This window comes from Artibeus jamaicensis, unplaced genomic scaffold, assembly GCF_021234435.1.
Source record: "Artibeus jamaicensis isolate MK-2021 breed Jamaican fruit bat unplaced genomic scaffold, CSHL_Jam_final scaffold_1019, whole genome shotgun sequence".
Lineage (NCBI taxonomy): Eukaryota > Metazoa > Chordata > Mammalia > Chiroptera > Phyllostomidae > Artibeus > Artibeus jamaicensis.
The window spans coordinates 18,075,601-18,093,300 of record NW_026522025.1 but is presented as its reverse complement, the minus strand read 5'-3'; the positions used below and the strand labels follow the sequence as shown (position 1 = coordinate 18,093,300).

The 17,700-nt window shown below is 36.8% G+C and overlaps 1 protein-coding gene across 5 annotated transcripts in view; it reads left to right on the top strand.

Moving 5' to 3' along the window:
- Nucleotides 1-5,905, top strand: part of LRRC40 (leucine rich repeat containing 40) — a 41,576-nt gene extending 35,671 nt beyond the window's left edge. The window contains exons 13-15 of one of the 5 annotated variants that reach the window (XM_037145296.2): nucleotides 1,331-1,408; nucleotides 2,957-3,082; nucleotides 4,480-5,905. In XM_037145296.2, coding sequence (XP_037001191.2) covers nucleotides 1,331-1,408; nucleotides 2,957-3,082; nucleotides 4,480-4,585 — 310 coding nt within the window. In that variant the 3' untranslated portion in view covers nucleotides 4,586-5,905. The other 4 variants (XM_037145295.2, XM_053655543.1, XM_037145297.2 and 1 more) reach the window with 4 other exon arrangements.
- Nucleotides 5,906-17,700: the final 11,795 nt, after the last annotated feature.

The window sequence follows — 17,700 nt, the reverse complement described above, 5'->3', positions numbered from 1 at the left end:
TCATGTATTGATGCTTGGTGTGTTTTTTAGTTTATTTGTAGTTCCTCTTGTTCTGCTCAAACAGTAGTCAAATAACAATGTGCTAAGTTATGTCTGTTTTATTTTTCCTGTAGAAACAAACTTTTTTTTTATGGGATTAAAGCAAATCTACTTTACTTTGCTCCTACTAAATGTAGACTTGCTTCTATTTGGGGGGGGGTGGCAGTTACACTGGCAAAACAGTATTAAACCACATTTTAGTTCAGTATTAACAGCAAAGAGATGAGTTCATGTCCCTGTTGCTGATGTCTTTATTTCTTTTTGTCCCATTCTTCAGTGGACTGTGTGCATGTGTGTATGCCTTCATCTGCAACCATATCTGGAAATTTCTAGTTAAGTGACTAAAATATGCTTTTATGTCTGATACCAGTATTTATAAGCATTTCTTGAAAAATATAGAAACCAGCAATAGGTTATTCCATACAACTTAATAAAGGCAATGACTGGAGAAGAAGTACAGAGAAAACAAAACATAGGTTGAGGTGTAGAAAATACAACTCTTAAATACTAGACTTGACTTCTGAATGTAAAGAAATAATAAGTTAGAGAAAATTATTCAATTATAATATGTAGCCATCTAGTTGGATATAATTTTCTCATAGATACTTTCTACTATAGGTAGGTATACAGCTTCTGGAATCCCACCTTTTTGTTAACCTTTCTTGTAACATCGTTTCCTGATCCTTCCACCAGTAAATGAGATTCTGTTTACTACCATGGTTTGTTCACATACAATCTAAAAAAAAAGTCACTGCAAATTGTACTTCTAAGCTTAGGGTAGAGATGGACTTGCGTAATACCTATGTAGTAGAAAGTTACACATTTTTAAACATATAGTATCTTTTTTCTGTCCTGTTTTATTTTTTCATATAATATTTCAATTTTTTGGAGTAGAATTTCAATTCTGCATACAAGATATGTATGTATTAACACCAGTGAAATATCTGTGGTATCAAATAATGTACTATTTATAGGCATGATCTAAAGGGTCCTGACCATGAGAAGTATTGCTGAGTTTAATTTGAAAGACATAAGGGAATAATTTACAGTGTTTATTCTACTGTTAAAGAGGTCATTGTATTATTGATTGGTTGGGTATTGGTATTAGGATTTGGTACACTAACCAAATTCTTGAGGCAGCTGACTGATTTAGCATTCTCAGGACTCAGCTTTAATGAGATCAGATCAAAGATTGACAGAGCTACAGAATTTTTTGTTTGATCAACACTTAAATTATATATTAAAGCTGAACAAAACTTTTTTGTAAATCATCTTTTTCTTTCCAATTTAGAAACAATTTTTTAAATTCTTTGCCTGAAGAAATGCAATCATTGATAAGACTACAAACAATCAATCTTTCCTTTAATAGGTAAGAGAACAGGCAAATCTGTGACTATTATTTCTTTAAAATTTGTGGGTCTAACTAGAGAAAACAACTAAAAGAGCCAGACAAAAAGCCCTATATTTTTACTTTCTTTAAATATCTTGGTTCATTTTCACTCATTTCTGCTTAGAATTGAAAGTGATGTTGCTTGCTTTGAGTTTTCACAATTGACATTAGCTTTTTGTTCCTTTTAATTGTTTAAGTAATTATAGTTGCTACAATTGAAGCATAATGCAGAAAGGTGTCCCTGAAATCACTGGAAGGTAAAGGAGATAGCATTATAACCAAGATAGAGGAAAAATAGGCAGATATTTGCCAGACCACAGGGACAAGTCATCCCAGGTAGAGCAAATAGTGTGTACTAAGGCACAACCATGTGAGAACATGCTGTGTTTGGAACATTCCAAGGAGTTGAATATGGCCTTACAAGAGTATAAGTTTCGTGCTGTTACTATAATACCTCATTGACGAATGAAGAAGCTAAGGCATAGTGATATTAAAATGCTGCCTATTTAAATTTTTGTCCTGTCCCATTATCTTTTGCTTCTTGTGTGTAGGTTATATTGTTCTCATGATTTAAAAATATATGCACTTCTCAGATCTTTCCTAATTTTTACTTGTGAGTTGAACTGCCATTTCTCTGTTGAACTGTCATTTCTCTATTGAATTATCTGTTGAGTTGTCAATTGCATTGTCAGGTAATGTGTTTGGGGAAGTGGCGAAAGTTAACCTTAACTTCTATATTAACAGTTGAGCCACATCTTTTTAAAGTAACTTGTTTGTGGGTTGGTGAGAAAGAAGAGAAGGGACTAACTGGAGGCAGTTTGGTCCAGCTGTACTCCTGGTTATTGATGCCCCTGTCCCTCTGGAACTACAGAGCTGCCTTCAGCTTAGCCTTTGCTGTTGCACCAAGAGGTCCTTGGGGATTTGTGTTAATGGCTCTGAGAGCCATTGGCTTTCTTATCTCCCTTGGGACGTCTTCAGGGTTGCTTTGGATGTGGTAGCTGATAGCCTATGCTAGTTTATCATCCTTTTCAGGAACCGAAAATGCACTTGTTTTTGAAACTTCATTCAAAACAAATAGGTATCTTGAATTTTTACTTAAGTTTGGCAGTGATTCTCTTTCATAAGAAATACAAGTGAACTCTCAAAGAATACCTACATGGAGACATTCTATACAGGATCTCAGGAAGATTTGCTTGTCTCTTAAATGTGGAAAGGAAAGTATTGGAGAATTTACTCTCAACTTTTGATTTTATACAATAAATAGGAATTGTCGTAAATCTGTCCACCTAACATATATTTCAAGGTTTCCAAAAATACATATTCCTTATTTTCTGGCAAATTTGAATATAAGACTTAAACCAAATCTAAAGTAACTTACACTAAAGAAAGCTTTATCTCAGAATATCAAACTTAAGATCATCTATTGGAATGAATGATTTTGCCTCTGATTACAATATATTTATGTAGGTTCAAAATACTACCTGAAGTTTTGTATCACATTTCTACACTTGAAACAATTTTGATTAGTAATAATCAGGTTGGATCTGTGGACCCTGAAAAATTGAAGACAATGGAAAATCTGATTACACTGGACCTTCAAAATAATGACCTTCTACAAATTCCACCAGAGCTTGGTAATTGTGTGAACTTAAGGTAACTACCCCATTGTACTAAGTTTTTTCATTTATTTGACTGATTTTTTGAAGTGCCATTTGGTTGTTTTGTTTTTCTGTTGAGATACTCTAGCAGGAGTATCTTCAGCCCAAACTGAAGGCCTATCACAGCCTTCTTGTTTAAGAAAACTAGAGAGCACTTGAGCACTACACTTGCAGGCCATTTCAAACAGTGAAATTACCAAAAGTACAAATATGCAAAAATGTCACACTAAGAAGACCAGGGACAGGACCCTTGTTTACAGTGTGTGGGAGCTGAATAAAATAAGAAGGCAGCGTCACCTGTTCGATCGACCTCAGTGGAGAATGTGCCTATCCAGTCACTCAGGGTTTTTGCTGCTCTATGTGTGTTAAAGAATGACCTTGAAAGTGCCAGCTGTCTTGATTTTGGGGTACAAACAAGTTTTAGTGAGTAGGCAAATCTGCAGATGTAGAGTCTGAATAATGAGGATTGACTGTAATTAACTTCTATAAATTAAGAAAAATCAATCTTTTAAAAAATTCCCAAGGCTCATGAAAGTATTTGAAGATATAATTTAGGTATGATATGTATGGTGTGAATCCTTTGACTTTTGTTTACATAAACACTTAAGTTATTAAAATTAATATAAAAATTTATCTTATAATTTAAGACATTTCTTAATTATTAAAGAAACAAATTAACAGGCCCTTAAATTTTAAATTGAACTTCATTTCAGAACAAGTAAATAGATTTGTATATGTGTATCTGGTCAAAGGTAGGAGAGGGCAGACCTGTCAGTATTTCCCAAGGAGGAGGGGGACATACTGATCACATTTTAGCCCCTGGGATAGTGCTTGTCAGCATGCGCATTCCACACTTGTGTAAATACAGGGTGGGGCAGAGCAGGCTTGCAGATGTTCATAGGGAAAATAATACAATAATAAATAATAATAATAAATAAACTGTTTTGGGCACTCACAACTGTAAACCTATTTTTGCCCCAACTTGTATAAATCAGGCATTTAGTATATGGTTATGCGACAGAGAAAAAGATGGGTTAAATTACAGTTCAGATCACAGCTCCTCCCTTTAATAGCAGCTGTGTGACCTTGGACAAGTCTTTCTTACCTCCCTGAACTTGTATTTTCTTATCTCTAAAATAGGAATATTAATGGTACCTACATTATAGGGTTAAGATAACTGAGAGTCAGTGAACTTAAATTACTTAGCACAGAACCTTTCACATGGTAGGTTATTATTGCTGTTCTAATTCTAACCATTCAAGTGCCTAGATTTGAAATGGACAAATGGAAAATAACACACACACATCTTATTCATAAGATTATAAGTGAAATTAGAAGAAAAGCCTCCTTAATGGAAAATGTTAAAATCCTTAATTTCTCTCTTTTGTTTAGAACGTTACTACTAGATGGAAATCCATTCCGCGTTCCTCGGGCAGCCATATTAATGAGAGGCACAGCTGCTGTTCTGGAATATTTGAGAGACCGAATTCCTACTTAAATTGGAGTTGTTTTATAATTCTGATCATGTGAATTCTTAGAATTCTTACATTGATAATTAACATTTTCTAAGGTGTTGTGTACATTTGTAGTGGTGATAACATGTGCAGTGTACATACATATGGTCTGAATGTTTTGCACAAGATTTATCCTACTCATTTTCATTCCCTTATAACATAGAAGACGGTTTGTTTAAAACTGAATTTTTATTTAATGTAGTTTAATGCTTTTATGACAAAGCATGTTTGTAGAAGTGGTCCCCCCATTTGTTTGTGTTACATATAATGTGACCACTGACTTGAGTATGACCATCCAATTTTGATCTTTTTATTTGATGTAAAATTGACTTGAATTTGTTCTTTTGCCTTTTAAAAAAAATCAAACTTTTCAATTACTGATGATAGGATTTTTGTGATGTAGTTGGGTTCAGCATAAGGTTAAAATTAACATCACAGTATTGTTTTTGTTTTAATCTAGTTGAAATATTTCTAGCCTTTACCCCATGTTTTATGAAATCATTTTGTCATGGTTTCTAAGGTCACAGAAATGCTACACAAGACAGTTGTTGGTGGAGAAAATAATAAAAGTGTTGTTATAATTACTCTCACGATTTTGAATTTAAAACTTGACAAGGTTTTTTAAATGATGTCTTTGTATTACGTTTACATACAATAATTTGGTTTTTCTAGATTCAAGAAGTTTAAAGAGACTGGATGTGCATATTTTTCCCTCAGTCTTACCAGTGTAAAAATACTTCTTGTTCTTTTTATAAAAAAGTACTGAAGACCTGATTTTGTTAATTCTATAGATGTTAGCAACAGAGCATAACTAATAATGTGTACTGCATAGAAATCTCGAAATGTACTTTGTTTAAATACTTACTAAGCAGATATTTGTATATATAATCTCATCTGTGGTGTATTGTAATCCACCCTTGTGCATTTTTTTAAAATTCCAGGGCCTTAATTTTTAAATTTGCTTGTAATGTTCATAAGACTAAACTTGTCATGTGGTAATTTTATAAAAGGGAAGTTGTTACAGGTGAACTTCATTTAATAAATATCAAATATAAACATTTTTATTTACACCAGAAACATGTGGAGTAGGCTAGGCTGATCAGTCATTATAAAAGTTACCATGTGATTCAATTAAGTAACCAATCAATAGGATGTATATTAACTCACATAGATAGATGGGATGGATAGATAGATAGATAGATACCTTTTGGATGATTGAGGCATGCTCATATTATGGAAAAAATCATTGCTAATAAAGATAAATAGTACATGTTTGTAGTAAAAGTTACATTTGCAAATATTAATTCAGTGCCTGTGTTTTTCTTTAAAACAAACATGCTTTTTTCATACTACAATTCTGGTTGACTAAGAAAAATCTTGCTTTGACATTAAACAAAAGACACTGTACAATAAGGTGACATTTTATTATTTATACAATAAAGAGACTTATGTTATTCAAAACACTTGTTTTAAATACTGAAAAAGTTGAGTACACCAAAGCCGAAAAATGGCTCTGCTATACACTGCACAGCATTATTTTAGTCCCTGTGTTTTGTATCTGTACAGAAAGCATCTTCAAAATGCATTCTAATCACATTGTACACCTTTATAGATTAGTGTCAATACATAAAACTGGAGGATACAGCTAGCATTTGCAAATTAACTATTTCACTGATTCAGTAAGTTTAAAATAGAGATTCAGAGGACTTCTTTGCACATAAAATGAAGCAGCTTTCAAGGTCATATGGTCTCATACTGCAAAAAATCCATTCAGTACATTCACAATCTATGTTAATAAAGTAGTAAATATGTCTCTATTCAGTTTTATATACATCAATATGTACTTCAACTAAAAAGTACTGTTAATTGTGATACAGTAATTTTAACACAAAAATGACAATTTTTATATATAATTTAAGCCCCAAGTCACAATTATCTCAAAATATTAATTACAATACAGCCATTTCAATTAAACATCTTGCGATTTAATTTTTATATAAAATGGTAAAATTTTTTTATTAAAGTAAGCAATTAGTTTTGAATTGGCAAGAGTTCACCCACATAGAAAACCTTAAATATTAAGAGGTGTTTCCTGCCCCCTCCCACTCGAATTTGTATGCGGCCACCTAGGCTAGCAAAGAGACAGAAAAGGCCCCAATTTATAAAGATTAAGCCTCTTTTGCTATACTGCTGTGGCTTGTTGTTTCTTCTATAAAAGCTTTACAAGGGGAGTGTCAGTAAAGTATGCAGTGAAATACATGCATTAGTGTACAATACGTCTATGTCAAATGTCAGCATTTACTAGTGCACATTAAAATGTCCACAAAGACTGGAAAAGAAAATTAAGAAGCACTTATAAAGATCTGTCAGTTGCAAATTGTAAACTTGAAAACTACTTGATAATATCATGGAATTTCTGTAAAATCCCAATTCAAGTTCTTTCTCTGGCTAAAGGAGCTGTGGTCACTTGGCCTTAAGATGTCACTGTTGTGCTGCACATACGGCAGTGAAGTCCGCGGTCTAAAAGGGGTGTGTGTAGAGAGATTCCTCATTTTGCTAAAATATTGGCTTAATGTCATCACATCACTGTGTAGGACTTCTGCTTTAACTTACAGAAGAGAAATATTTCACTACCCAAATTATATGACCTCAAATGAAAATGTGTATGTACATGTTCTTAGCATTTAGAAAAATATTAAAGAAATATGTGGAGTTAGAACTTATTTATATTAGTAATAAAAGGATTATGCCCCCAAATAACTGAGGTCAAAAGTAATTGTCAAATAGTATGGGAAAGAGAGAGTATTTTGTGTGGCTACTAAAACCATAAAACCCTTTTACTTATTCTTTACAAACCAATTAAAAGTCAATCTCTGTTTAGAACTGCTGCTGTTAATTTAACATTTTGTCTCTGAACAGAAAGAGACCATAGCTCACCTTATGGTTTACTTACCTACGTTTGTGTGCTGGGGGTGCCCTTGGGTGGCTATAAAATGGGGAAAATGAAACTACAGTACTTGCAAATCTCACTTCTGCAAGGTTTTTTGAGATGGCCTTTGACGTTTACAGGTAGAATTAAATAGATTTACCTCTGATAACTAGGAAAGAAATTCTACTTCCATATGAAGACAGTGTCATTGTAAGCTTCCTTTAGGTCCTCTATACATTGAATACAAGGAGAAACTTGGTTGGCTCTTGGGACAAAGATATCAGGTTTATCTATCAGTTACCTTTCTCTTCATTCCAAACAAAATAGTAAGGCTTGCATTTTCAAGGAGGAAAATGTAGTTGAGGATGTTGAAGGGAAATGCCTAAACATCATACAGCAGTATTAAAACATCTCTTACATTCCATTGACAACGTTCCTCATCAAAGCTAAAATTAGAAATCCTGGAGTAAAATTTAGCATACGACATTCCTTACTGCCCTGAACAGATGCCTTTTATACATTCCAGGCCAATAAGGCTTCTCTGAGTGGAAAGACTCAAAATATTAAAAATAAATCTATTTCAGCACCACACTGTGAAAATAAATGATCATTCTAACAAATAGGAGAACAGCTTTATGTTCTATCTGCCTGAGAGTTTCATCTTGGTTTTCCTAAAGACTTTCTGAAAAATATTACTTAAGTTTTCCTGACTAAATAGATGTTCTTCAGCAGAGTGCTGAGGAAGGAGAAGAGGGATGGAAAGATGCAAAAAAATATAATGTGATTTCTTTTGTCCATCAAATGCTCTTCTTCAGCTCTTATAAAGATCAGCTGACCTGCATACCTGGGCATTATTTAACCTCATCACCTGTGCAAAATAAGTGCACAAAGGGAAACAGCTGTGTACGCACGTCTCTACAGAGACAAAACCTGAGTCACAATAAAGTTTTTCATATAAGAAAAAATTTCTTAATGTAGGAAAATAACCTTTAAAGGGCCAAAAAATATCTTTGTACAATATAATTAGCTAATTAAAACTTCAGTGTGCTTAAGTATCACATACTTTATAAGACCCAACAAAAAGGAATAATTTACCTTTGATCATTTTCTTAACTATAACTGAGATACCCACATTTTATGTCTAACAACTATTTTCATTCCCCCGAATTCATTAACCTTTGCAGAAAATAAAAGCGCATTTGAATATGAGGACTGTTTACTTTCTGATGAACGGTTCCTACTTTTTCTGAGTATTGAGGTTGTAGGAGACTTGGGGTTGTTAGGCATATAACTTAATGCCAGGCCACAAAACCCTTAAGGAAATCATTACTGGGAAAAACGTGTTAGAGAGTCGGGCCAAAGTCTGCGTGAAGCTGTCCTTTCATTTGCAGGCTCCCTTTCTTCAAACAGTTCTCTCAAAAACTCCTCTTTCTCTGTGCAGTTTCCTCAGCTTTCAGTGGGCTTCTTACCTTTTCCATAGTTGGATCCTGAATTCTCCCAAATGGGTGAATCTTCCTTGCTCCCACCCAACCACCAGCTGCAATGTCCTCTTCTCTACATTGTTTGAATAAGTTTTCCTCATCTTCAGGAGCTCGGTTCTCTGTGATGACTCTTTGGCTTTGCCTCCTGTGCCACTTAACTATTGATTGGGAGAAGATGTGTTCAAATGTCTCCACTGTCTTTAAGGCTCAATTCAGGGCATGAATACGCCCTAGACTGTATTACATCTAAGATACAATCGGGGGCTATTTTATAGAGAAATGAGTGTAAATTGCTGCTCTAGGCTGCCCCCAACTGGCCATTGTCAGCTGGGGCATTGCACTGAATATGCGTTCATGTCAGTGAAATCACTGACACCTAGAAGAGGAATTCTAAACCAAAACATTCAGTCCTTCCATCTGTAGGTGGATAGGAAGTTCGTTTGAAAGGTTTTATCAATAGGTGAAGGGATTCTGGACAGTATCCTTGAAAGCCGTCTTTTGGGTTAGCGCGGCTAGTTTGGGGATGGGGGTAAATGCAGTGGTAGGGAAAGAGATGAAAGACATTAGCTAACAAATTAGTCTCTTCCTGCCCTTTTATAATGATACTTGAGGATCACTAGAAGGGTTTCGTAATGTGCCGAAGGCTAAAAGCAGAGTCACACTTGCTCTGCCAACAGACTTGTTACCATGGGAACCAATGCAGAAAAATGAAAATATGACAAGAAGCTGAGGATTAAATGTGGAGAAAATTGATAGGGAGTTGGTTCTACATAATAATTTGAACATTGGGGATTTAAAGAAACAGGATGTTCCTCATGTGGCCAGACCAATGAAAATTGGTAAAACGACTTGCCAGTAACCGGTCCTGGAGGCTGAGATTTGGGGAATACGGAGAGAAAGCGGTAAGCGTGCTTTAGTTTGGACGAGGGGAACCCTGTGAAATCCAGTTCCACTCCTGCTGAGGTTGAACTCCAGCTCAAACAGTAAATTAACCATCTGGTCAGAAGGGGCCGGTTGAGAGGCACATCTGTCTCGGCTTGATAACTAAAGGCAGTCTGCTGTAACCATCCTTACCCCGGCCAACGCCAGCACGCACTACCTGACCAAAGTATTGCACACCTAATATATTATTGCTTGAAACATCTTCCCAAGTATTAAAAATAAAAATAAAAATACCTACTACAACTCCCTCAGCAAGGCAGCAGTTGTAAGTAACCTGGAATTTAGTTTTTCATTAAAGAAATAACCCAGTTCAGCTGATGCAAGTCCTCCCTGCGTATCTGCCTCTATCATGCTAGAGTTGATAAACTGATCAAACCAGACTCTAGGATTCCAGGACAATCTGTAACAAGGACTTGAGATTTCAGCCATGAGAAAGACAGACTACACATTTTACATTCAGAGGCTCCAGGGAGGTCACCCCTGTCCTGTCCCCTAAGCTTCCCCCAAAACTAAGAATTTTCTGAGATTCTATGATCTGAGATCTATAGGATCTGAGATCCTATGATCGATGCCTCATTTCTGTGACTTCAGCCTTTGGTCCACATTGAAATGCAGTTGCCCTGAGGAGATGAGGGCAGGTCACACGATAGGTGACCTGATTTGACCCCTCCTAGAGAGCCAGTTTTCAAGTATCAGTGACCACCCCCTCTCCACACACACACACGCGCACACACAACACAAGGTAGATATCTGAGGAGATGAGATGGTAGCAATCCTTTTACTATGCATATCTATACCTTAAGTATATACAATTATTATTAAAAACAAAAATAAAAAATAAAAACTAAGAGCTACCTGCCCCCAAAGAAAAACAAACGCAAACCAATGTTATTTTGGGATTAAGATGAGGTGTTAAATAAACCAACAGTTCAACTTTATAGTGAAAAAATGGTGTTTTTTTATGTTGGGCACTGAATATGCACAGACAGTCCCAGCTTATCTTCCACTGCATTCCCAAAGTAGACTTGGAGGTTAGGAGCCCTGTGACTAAGTATTTAAGAAGCACAATTTCAACTCCAAATGTCAGCATGCTCCGCCATCCATAAAAGTCATTTTAATAAGCTCACATTTGCTAAGTTGATGCACAAAGTCACTAAATTGCTCCAAGGTAAAATCCACCTTCATCACCAATGGCGGCTGATTTTCCAGTCTCTGGTTAAACTCATAATTTCGAACCCACTGTTTTTATATAGCTGTTGTCCCACCTTTAGGCTAATCCTAACTTGAGTAAAAAACAAAAAACCAAAAACCCGTAATTTTAACCTTAAAGAGCAAACAAAAATTCGAGGACCGTGCTGGCTCTAAAACCGTATCTGCCATTTCTTTGGCCAGTGTAATCCCCGAAGAGATTCTTCCCTCAGAATGACTTGTGGGCCTTGAGATGGCTGGCTCTTTTCTGCGCTGAGAGGTGTTGCCAGGGCAGCTCAAACTGTCGACTCTGGAGGACCCTTGGAGGAGGGCCTGGGGAGACATCGCAGGGCTCTTTCAGCTCTTCATCTAAATGGCACGACTGCACCTGCGCAGTCCAGGCACTCTTCAGTTTTGAACTTCCTAGAAAATCTCGTCATAGGTGTTGTTCACGTTGCATTTCTCACTGAGTTCTAATGGGTCCTTTTCTGTTCTTAAACACAAAGCACCCCCTACTCGGGGGTGGGGGGTGGGGAGGGTTTGTTAACAGGAAAGAGTGCTGTTTTTCCTTGTGTATATGTGCATAAGTATTTAGAATATGCAAGTCCACCAGAACTATGTACACTTTTCTTAGGTGTTTAAAACAAGCATGAATTATTGTGAAGCAAAGATTTCAATAGAAACGAAAGGGTAAACTGTTCTACTGTCTTTTTCAGATCTCTTGTAGCAGAAGAGTAGCTCAATGCCCTGCCCTGGATTCCCGCAGCCCCCTCTGACTTTGACCTCTAAGGGGCAACCTCTTGGAAGGACAAAGTCAAAGGAAATTGGAAAGTGAGAACTTAGCGAACTTAGTGACTATCCTTCTCTGATATGGTTCATTCTAGATGACACTGCAGGTATTTACATTATCACTGTCACCTGAGACTGTGCTCTTTTTGGAAAAGAACATACATGAGGAATAGGAGGAGCCTGCTTTCCTAAGGGAATAGAAAAAAAGTCTTTATTCACATTATAAACAATAAAGCTGAAAGGAAGCAGTTGCTGTCGTATTAGACTGGGAGAGAGTGATGACACTGTTCTCTGCACGTCCTTCGCATTTTGTTCCCACACAGTAGCATTTATTAGACTTTGTATGTGTCTCTCCCTAGTAGACTGTGAATCTTGAGGGGAGGGACCCTGGGTTTTTATATTTATATCTCCTACTGTCCCCAAAATCCCTTGGTTGTTAACATTTGTTGATTCAATTATATGTACAATGAGAAAAAAGGGAATTTTTCTAATTACTGATAATTTTTTAAAAGAATAAACACATAGGTTGGCTAGAAAACAGATCTGAGGACAGTCCGGAGGAAAACTTGGGGGAGAATTAAATATCTCTTTTAAGCTAGATCTATGCAAACCCACATACAGGCCTGTGTGAATACTCTCACTAGGTATAGTTGTGGGGGGTGTGGATAAGCGTGTTGGAGATTTTATGGAACATTTTAAAAAGAAAAGAAGACCTGTTCTCTAACCTTTTAGTACTTTATGATTATCTATGCCCCTAGTTCACTGGGATAGTAATTATCATTTTTGGTAAATATGTGCAAATGTGTTTCTGATTGTGTGTGTATGAGAGAGAGAGAGAGAGAGGAGTTGGAACTCATCCAACTCATCCAGAGAATGCGCACATAGATCTGTAGTATTTAGTAGCAACATTCATGGTTTTATAAAGAATACATCAGAACGATCTCCTGCTAGAGAATCTGTCTGATCCTAACGAGACTGTGATTCTAACAAGTACGAAACACTGGTTGCTAAGTTGGGCGCCACAAGTATGACTGGAGAATTATGGATGAAGACTGGCTACCAAAGATGGATAATTTAAAACAAACAGAAGGAAGACAAGCATTAAAAGTTGGGAACAGTTTGTCTAATGATAACATCAAGGAAAAAATCAAATGTGGAGATCATTCTTACCCACTAGCTACAACTTCTTTTACAGGTGAATTCTCTGGTTAGTAAACACCAGAAGAAGTTAAGTGGAGTCTTGAGGACGGCAGTCACTCCTTATTTTTGCAGGGAGTGACACAGTGGGCAACCAGCATCCAGGTGGGTAGGGAAGAGAGCTGAGAGTGTTTCAAAGAGCTCCAGGCATTGCAGGTAACCGTTTCTCACCGCTGAGCGCCCCACTCGCCAACCCAGCATTGGTGACCTTCCCATTTGTGGTACCTAAAAGCAGAGCTTCCCACCCTCTTTGCATAATGGCACAGGTAGAAAAAAAGTCACATTTGTTCTGCATAATGAGGTACAGGTGGGTACAACAGATAAGGCCTCTTCAGGCTCCAAGTGAGAGTGAGAAGCCACCAGCCCCATGCTGAAGTCTACGGGGCTTCAAACATGAATTGTTTCAATGAACCTCAGCCCTAGGGGGCACTGTCCTGGCTGCCAGGTGGGAAGCACTGACTTGCAGGTTGCTCCCAGGAACACAAAATGAAATTATATATGACAAGAGAAGAAAAAAGGAAAAAAAGGTAATAGTCGATAGCAAAAATCTAGAGGTGCCGCCAGCAGTAACAAAGCAAAAACACTATTGGAGTATATGAATAACTTTCAAAAAGTAAGTTTTTTCATCATTCTCGGTACAGATTCTTCCTAATTTCCATTCTAATACTTAGTTCCCGATGCTACAACTAACACCATCATGAAAGGCTTGTTGAAGCCTTGAAAAGGGTTGAAAAACAATTTTGAAATAGGAAGCAGGCAAATAAAAAAGCCAAGAGCTGTGCTCACAAGAATGAAGTGGTGGTGAGCCCTGCTGCCTCTGTTCCGAGACATGCGGCCACGCTGTACAACTGAGGTGTGTTCAGGAGACATTTACCTTCACTGAGAAGAGAGGAAGCAGCCTTGGTAGGAATACCCAAGACTGCACACTAAAGCCATCAGTCTGAGGCCACAAAGCAGTTATAAAACAACCGCCAAAGAAGATTGAACGGATTTAGCTAAGAAAGCCCACACTGTATTAGTAGCTGGGGATCAGGCGGCCTGAAGGGAACTTTCCTTTGAAGGAAAGCACCAGAGGATTTAAATAGTTTTGCAAAGACTCTGGGAAAGAACACCTTGTTCTCTCTACTTTTGCTTGGGGCTGGGAGAAAAAAAGATTAAAGGGTTGGCAGAGAATCACCAGAAACCCTCAAATAAGTAGGGCTTTGGTGGAATTTGCAAAGGAGAGGCCCAAACAAGGGGTGCTGGCTAAATTAAGCTGTAAGGGCAAGAATGTATTTAGTTTTGAAGCTGTAAACAGAAACTTTTGGCTTTTTAATGAGTGATCCATCTATTGGTGGTCAGGAAGTTCCAAATATGTAAGAACCCAAATAGCTTCAGGACACAAATCACAGAAGCTGCCAGGGACTCTGCACCTTCCATGCCCAGACACCTACTGGAAGGAGGGGAGGTGGGGGGAACTGCTAACTACCCTCCGAATCTGCTGATGACGTTATGGCATATATTTTGAAATATGTTCCTATTTACTTTATAATAAGGGAAAATCTAATTATAGTATTATGCTAATTTCTTGTACACATAGATAAAATGAAAAATTAGGAGTTTATGCCAGATGCCTAGTCACAGCCAAAATTAAAGTTATACACACAGGTTCAGATTGGACTGGTTTTAGAATTGCGTAAGGAAGGCTTTGCAAGGCCGGCTTAGTCCCCAGTGTGTACATTTTGGAGAGCTCACTTAAAAATATATTTTAAATAATTTGTAGACACTATCTCCCCACATATTGGGAATGAGCATATTGGAAAGAAGGCGATTTAAAACAATGACCAACTGGCACAAAATATGTGGAAAGCACAAGAAAGTTAGAGAACTATTCAATTGGCAGATGTAATCATTAAATTGAACAATTAGGACCATCGGACGTTACAGCACAGGTTCACCCAAGGCTCAGAGAGAGGGCAGATTCTCTCTTTGTCTCTATGATTGGGTCCTGGAAGTGGTTGATAAAACCTGAAAGGTTTTGTAAAAAAAATACAGACATGCTTAAAATAAGCTAAAAGCTCTTAAATATTCTTTTCTTATATTGTTTAAATTTAGAGCATTGTTTCAAATTAGTTCTCTCAAGAGTATGGAGGGGGTGTTAATATATTTATTACTAGTTTTATTAAGAATGATGGGGGACTCAAGAGTTGGAAAATTTTAGTTTCAGGTAATAGTCAATAAGTGTAGTAACTAATGCATGTAAAAGCTATTGTTTCAGGAACTGAAGGTGTGACCCGGCCTGACTCGAGGAGACCACAAGCAGCTCCACCTTTGTGCCCCCGGGGGCTGTAAGCATGCTATCTGAGATACTATTGTGCTCTACTTCCCCAAGGACACAGATAAAGAATCACCAGTCAACAAATGAAAGAATGCTGCAGTTTTTTAATCTGATTGACCTTTTCCCTGAATTCCAAACCCCTTACCTACACTTCTCTTCTCCTTATAAAAAGGGTTGGTTTGAAATGGAATGTAAGACAGTCTGTTAGGTACAAATCCACTGTCTTCTCAGATCGCCAGCCATCTGAATAAAGTGTCAATAAATATTCAATCACTGTCTCTGCTTTTCAGTTCTGGTAGTGACAGGCAGCATGAATGCCAGCTATTTTCGGTTCCAGTAGAACAGGTATGAAAATAGATTGTCCAGAGTGTGGTCATCCAGCTAGAGTATTGTTATGACTTAGATATAAAATATGTGTACACAGGCGCCATCTAGTGGCACTTATTCCTAACTGTAGACATGTTCCTAAAAAGTATGGGAATCTGTGCAACTTTATATGAAGATGGTATGTGGTTGGCCAGAAATTTGTGAGTTTTTTTTCCGTAAAATAAAAGACACATTTTCACTTTTACCAATAACTTTATTGATTTGGATATTTTGAGTATGTCAGCTATTTCCCACATGGTATAACATTAATTATTCTCAGTTAATGTCTGGATTTGATATCAACTTCAACTGGTCTACCTGATGGTGGAGCATCATCCCGTGTGAAATCTTCAGCACAAAACCTCGCAAACCACCTTTGACACGTTTGATCAGTCACAGCACCATCTCCATACTCTGTGCAAATCTATTTTTTCTTTTGAACTTCAGGTGCATTTTTACCTTTCTTGAAATAATAAAGAATATGATGAAAATATCGCTTATTTTCCTCCATCTTCAATATTAAAATGGCTATACAAAAGCTCACCAATTTTGATAATTTTTAAAAAATGCATGCTGATATGACAGCTGTCACAATGCAGTTTAGCGAAAATGGTTTTAAATGAAGTTAGAGACAGCTAAGTGCCACTAGAGCCATCTTACGGAAAAAAAATAAAATTTTTGGCCAGCAATTTAAAAGGAGGATCTTATTGGGATACAATATATGATTTGTTGCTTTATAAGGGTGACTTAGTGAAGGAAGTTATAACTTTACTCTGGAGGAATTTAAAAACTAGCATTAATTCTCCCCTGAAGGTAGAAAGATTCCCTCAGGGTCATTTTCTTTCTTATAATAGAACAATAATATTTCTCATTTCCCCACAGAATTTTTACCCATGGCTATACAGTCTGGTATTGTCTTTTATTTCAGAAAATTTCTCTGGTAATCTTTTCTATAACATTTAGTGATTTTCTTTTAGGAATTGCATGACTAAAAAGCGCCCATTTCAAAAATAGTTTCTAGAAATAAATAGCAATGGAATAAAATGAGTTTGTAATATATACCTTATTTTCACTTTAAATTCTTTCCACTTTTGGAGAGAGTAGGAAAGAGGCCAGAAACTAAGAATTGCTGAAAGGTCATCACTCTAGTGACCAGGAAGGGGTGGGGAGGGGGAGGAGGAAGAGAATTCTGGAGCATCTGAAGGAGGGGCAAGACCACCGACAGACTAAACAATGTGTCAGAATTGGACTCTGGTTTTCCTCTGTTCCTCTTTATCAGTCCTTCATCTCCCTTCTTATTGCTCTCTCATTCTTACTCTATTAATAGCTTATTCTCTTCTCTCCTTCAACCAGTCTACTCTTAATATGACATGTGATTCTAAAATACTCTTACCCACTTAGTACTCTAAAATAATGTCAGCCTTTTAATTACTATTTTCATTTTCACTTCATTTCTGTTCAGACATTGGCACTCTTTTCCTCATACGACTATGTAGACACTGGGCTGAAGTGTAACCTTTGGAGAGCTCTCGGTGCCAGAACTATGGAAGAGAATGATAATGGAAGTTTCCTTCCAGGAAACTTTCTTTCATGCAAAGAAGCCACCATTGCAAGTTCTTCTCAAAGAAATTAAAAGGCAGAAGCAGATGGAGTAACTTGTATTATCAGTATAAGTAAAATAGTATATGACAAATAGATTTGTCTGGGATTACTTCACTTCTGTAGTCAATTTGCTACAAAACTGCAATAGAAAAATATGGTTAATATTTTTGAAAGAAAGCTAAGAAAGAAGTGCTTTTCTTGCACTTTCTTAGCAAGAAAAGCAAGATCCTATGAGGTAATAAAAGAACTGAGATTTGGAGGTTACCAACCAAGGGCTCTCTCCACTCA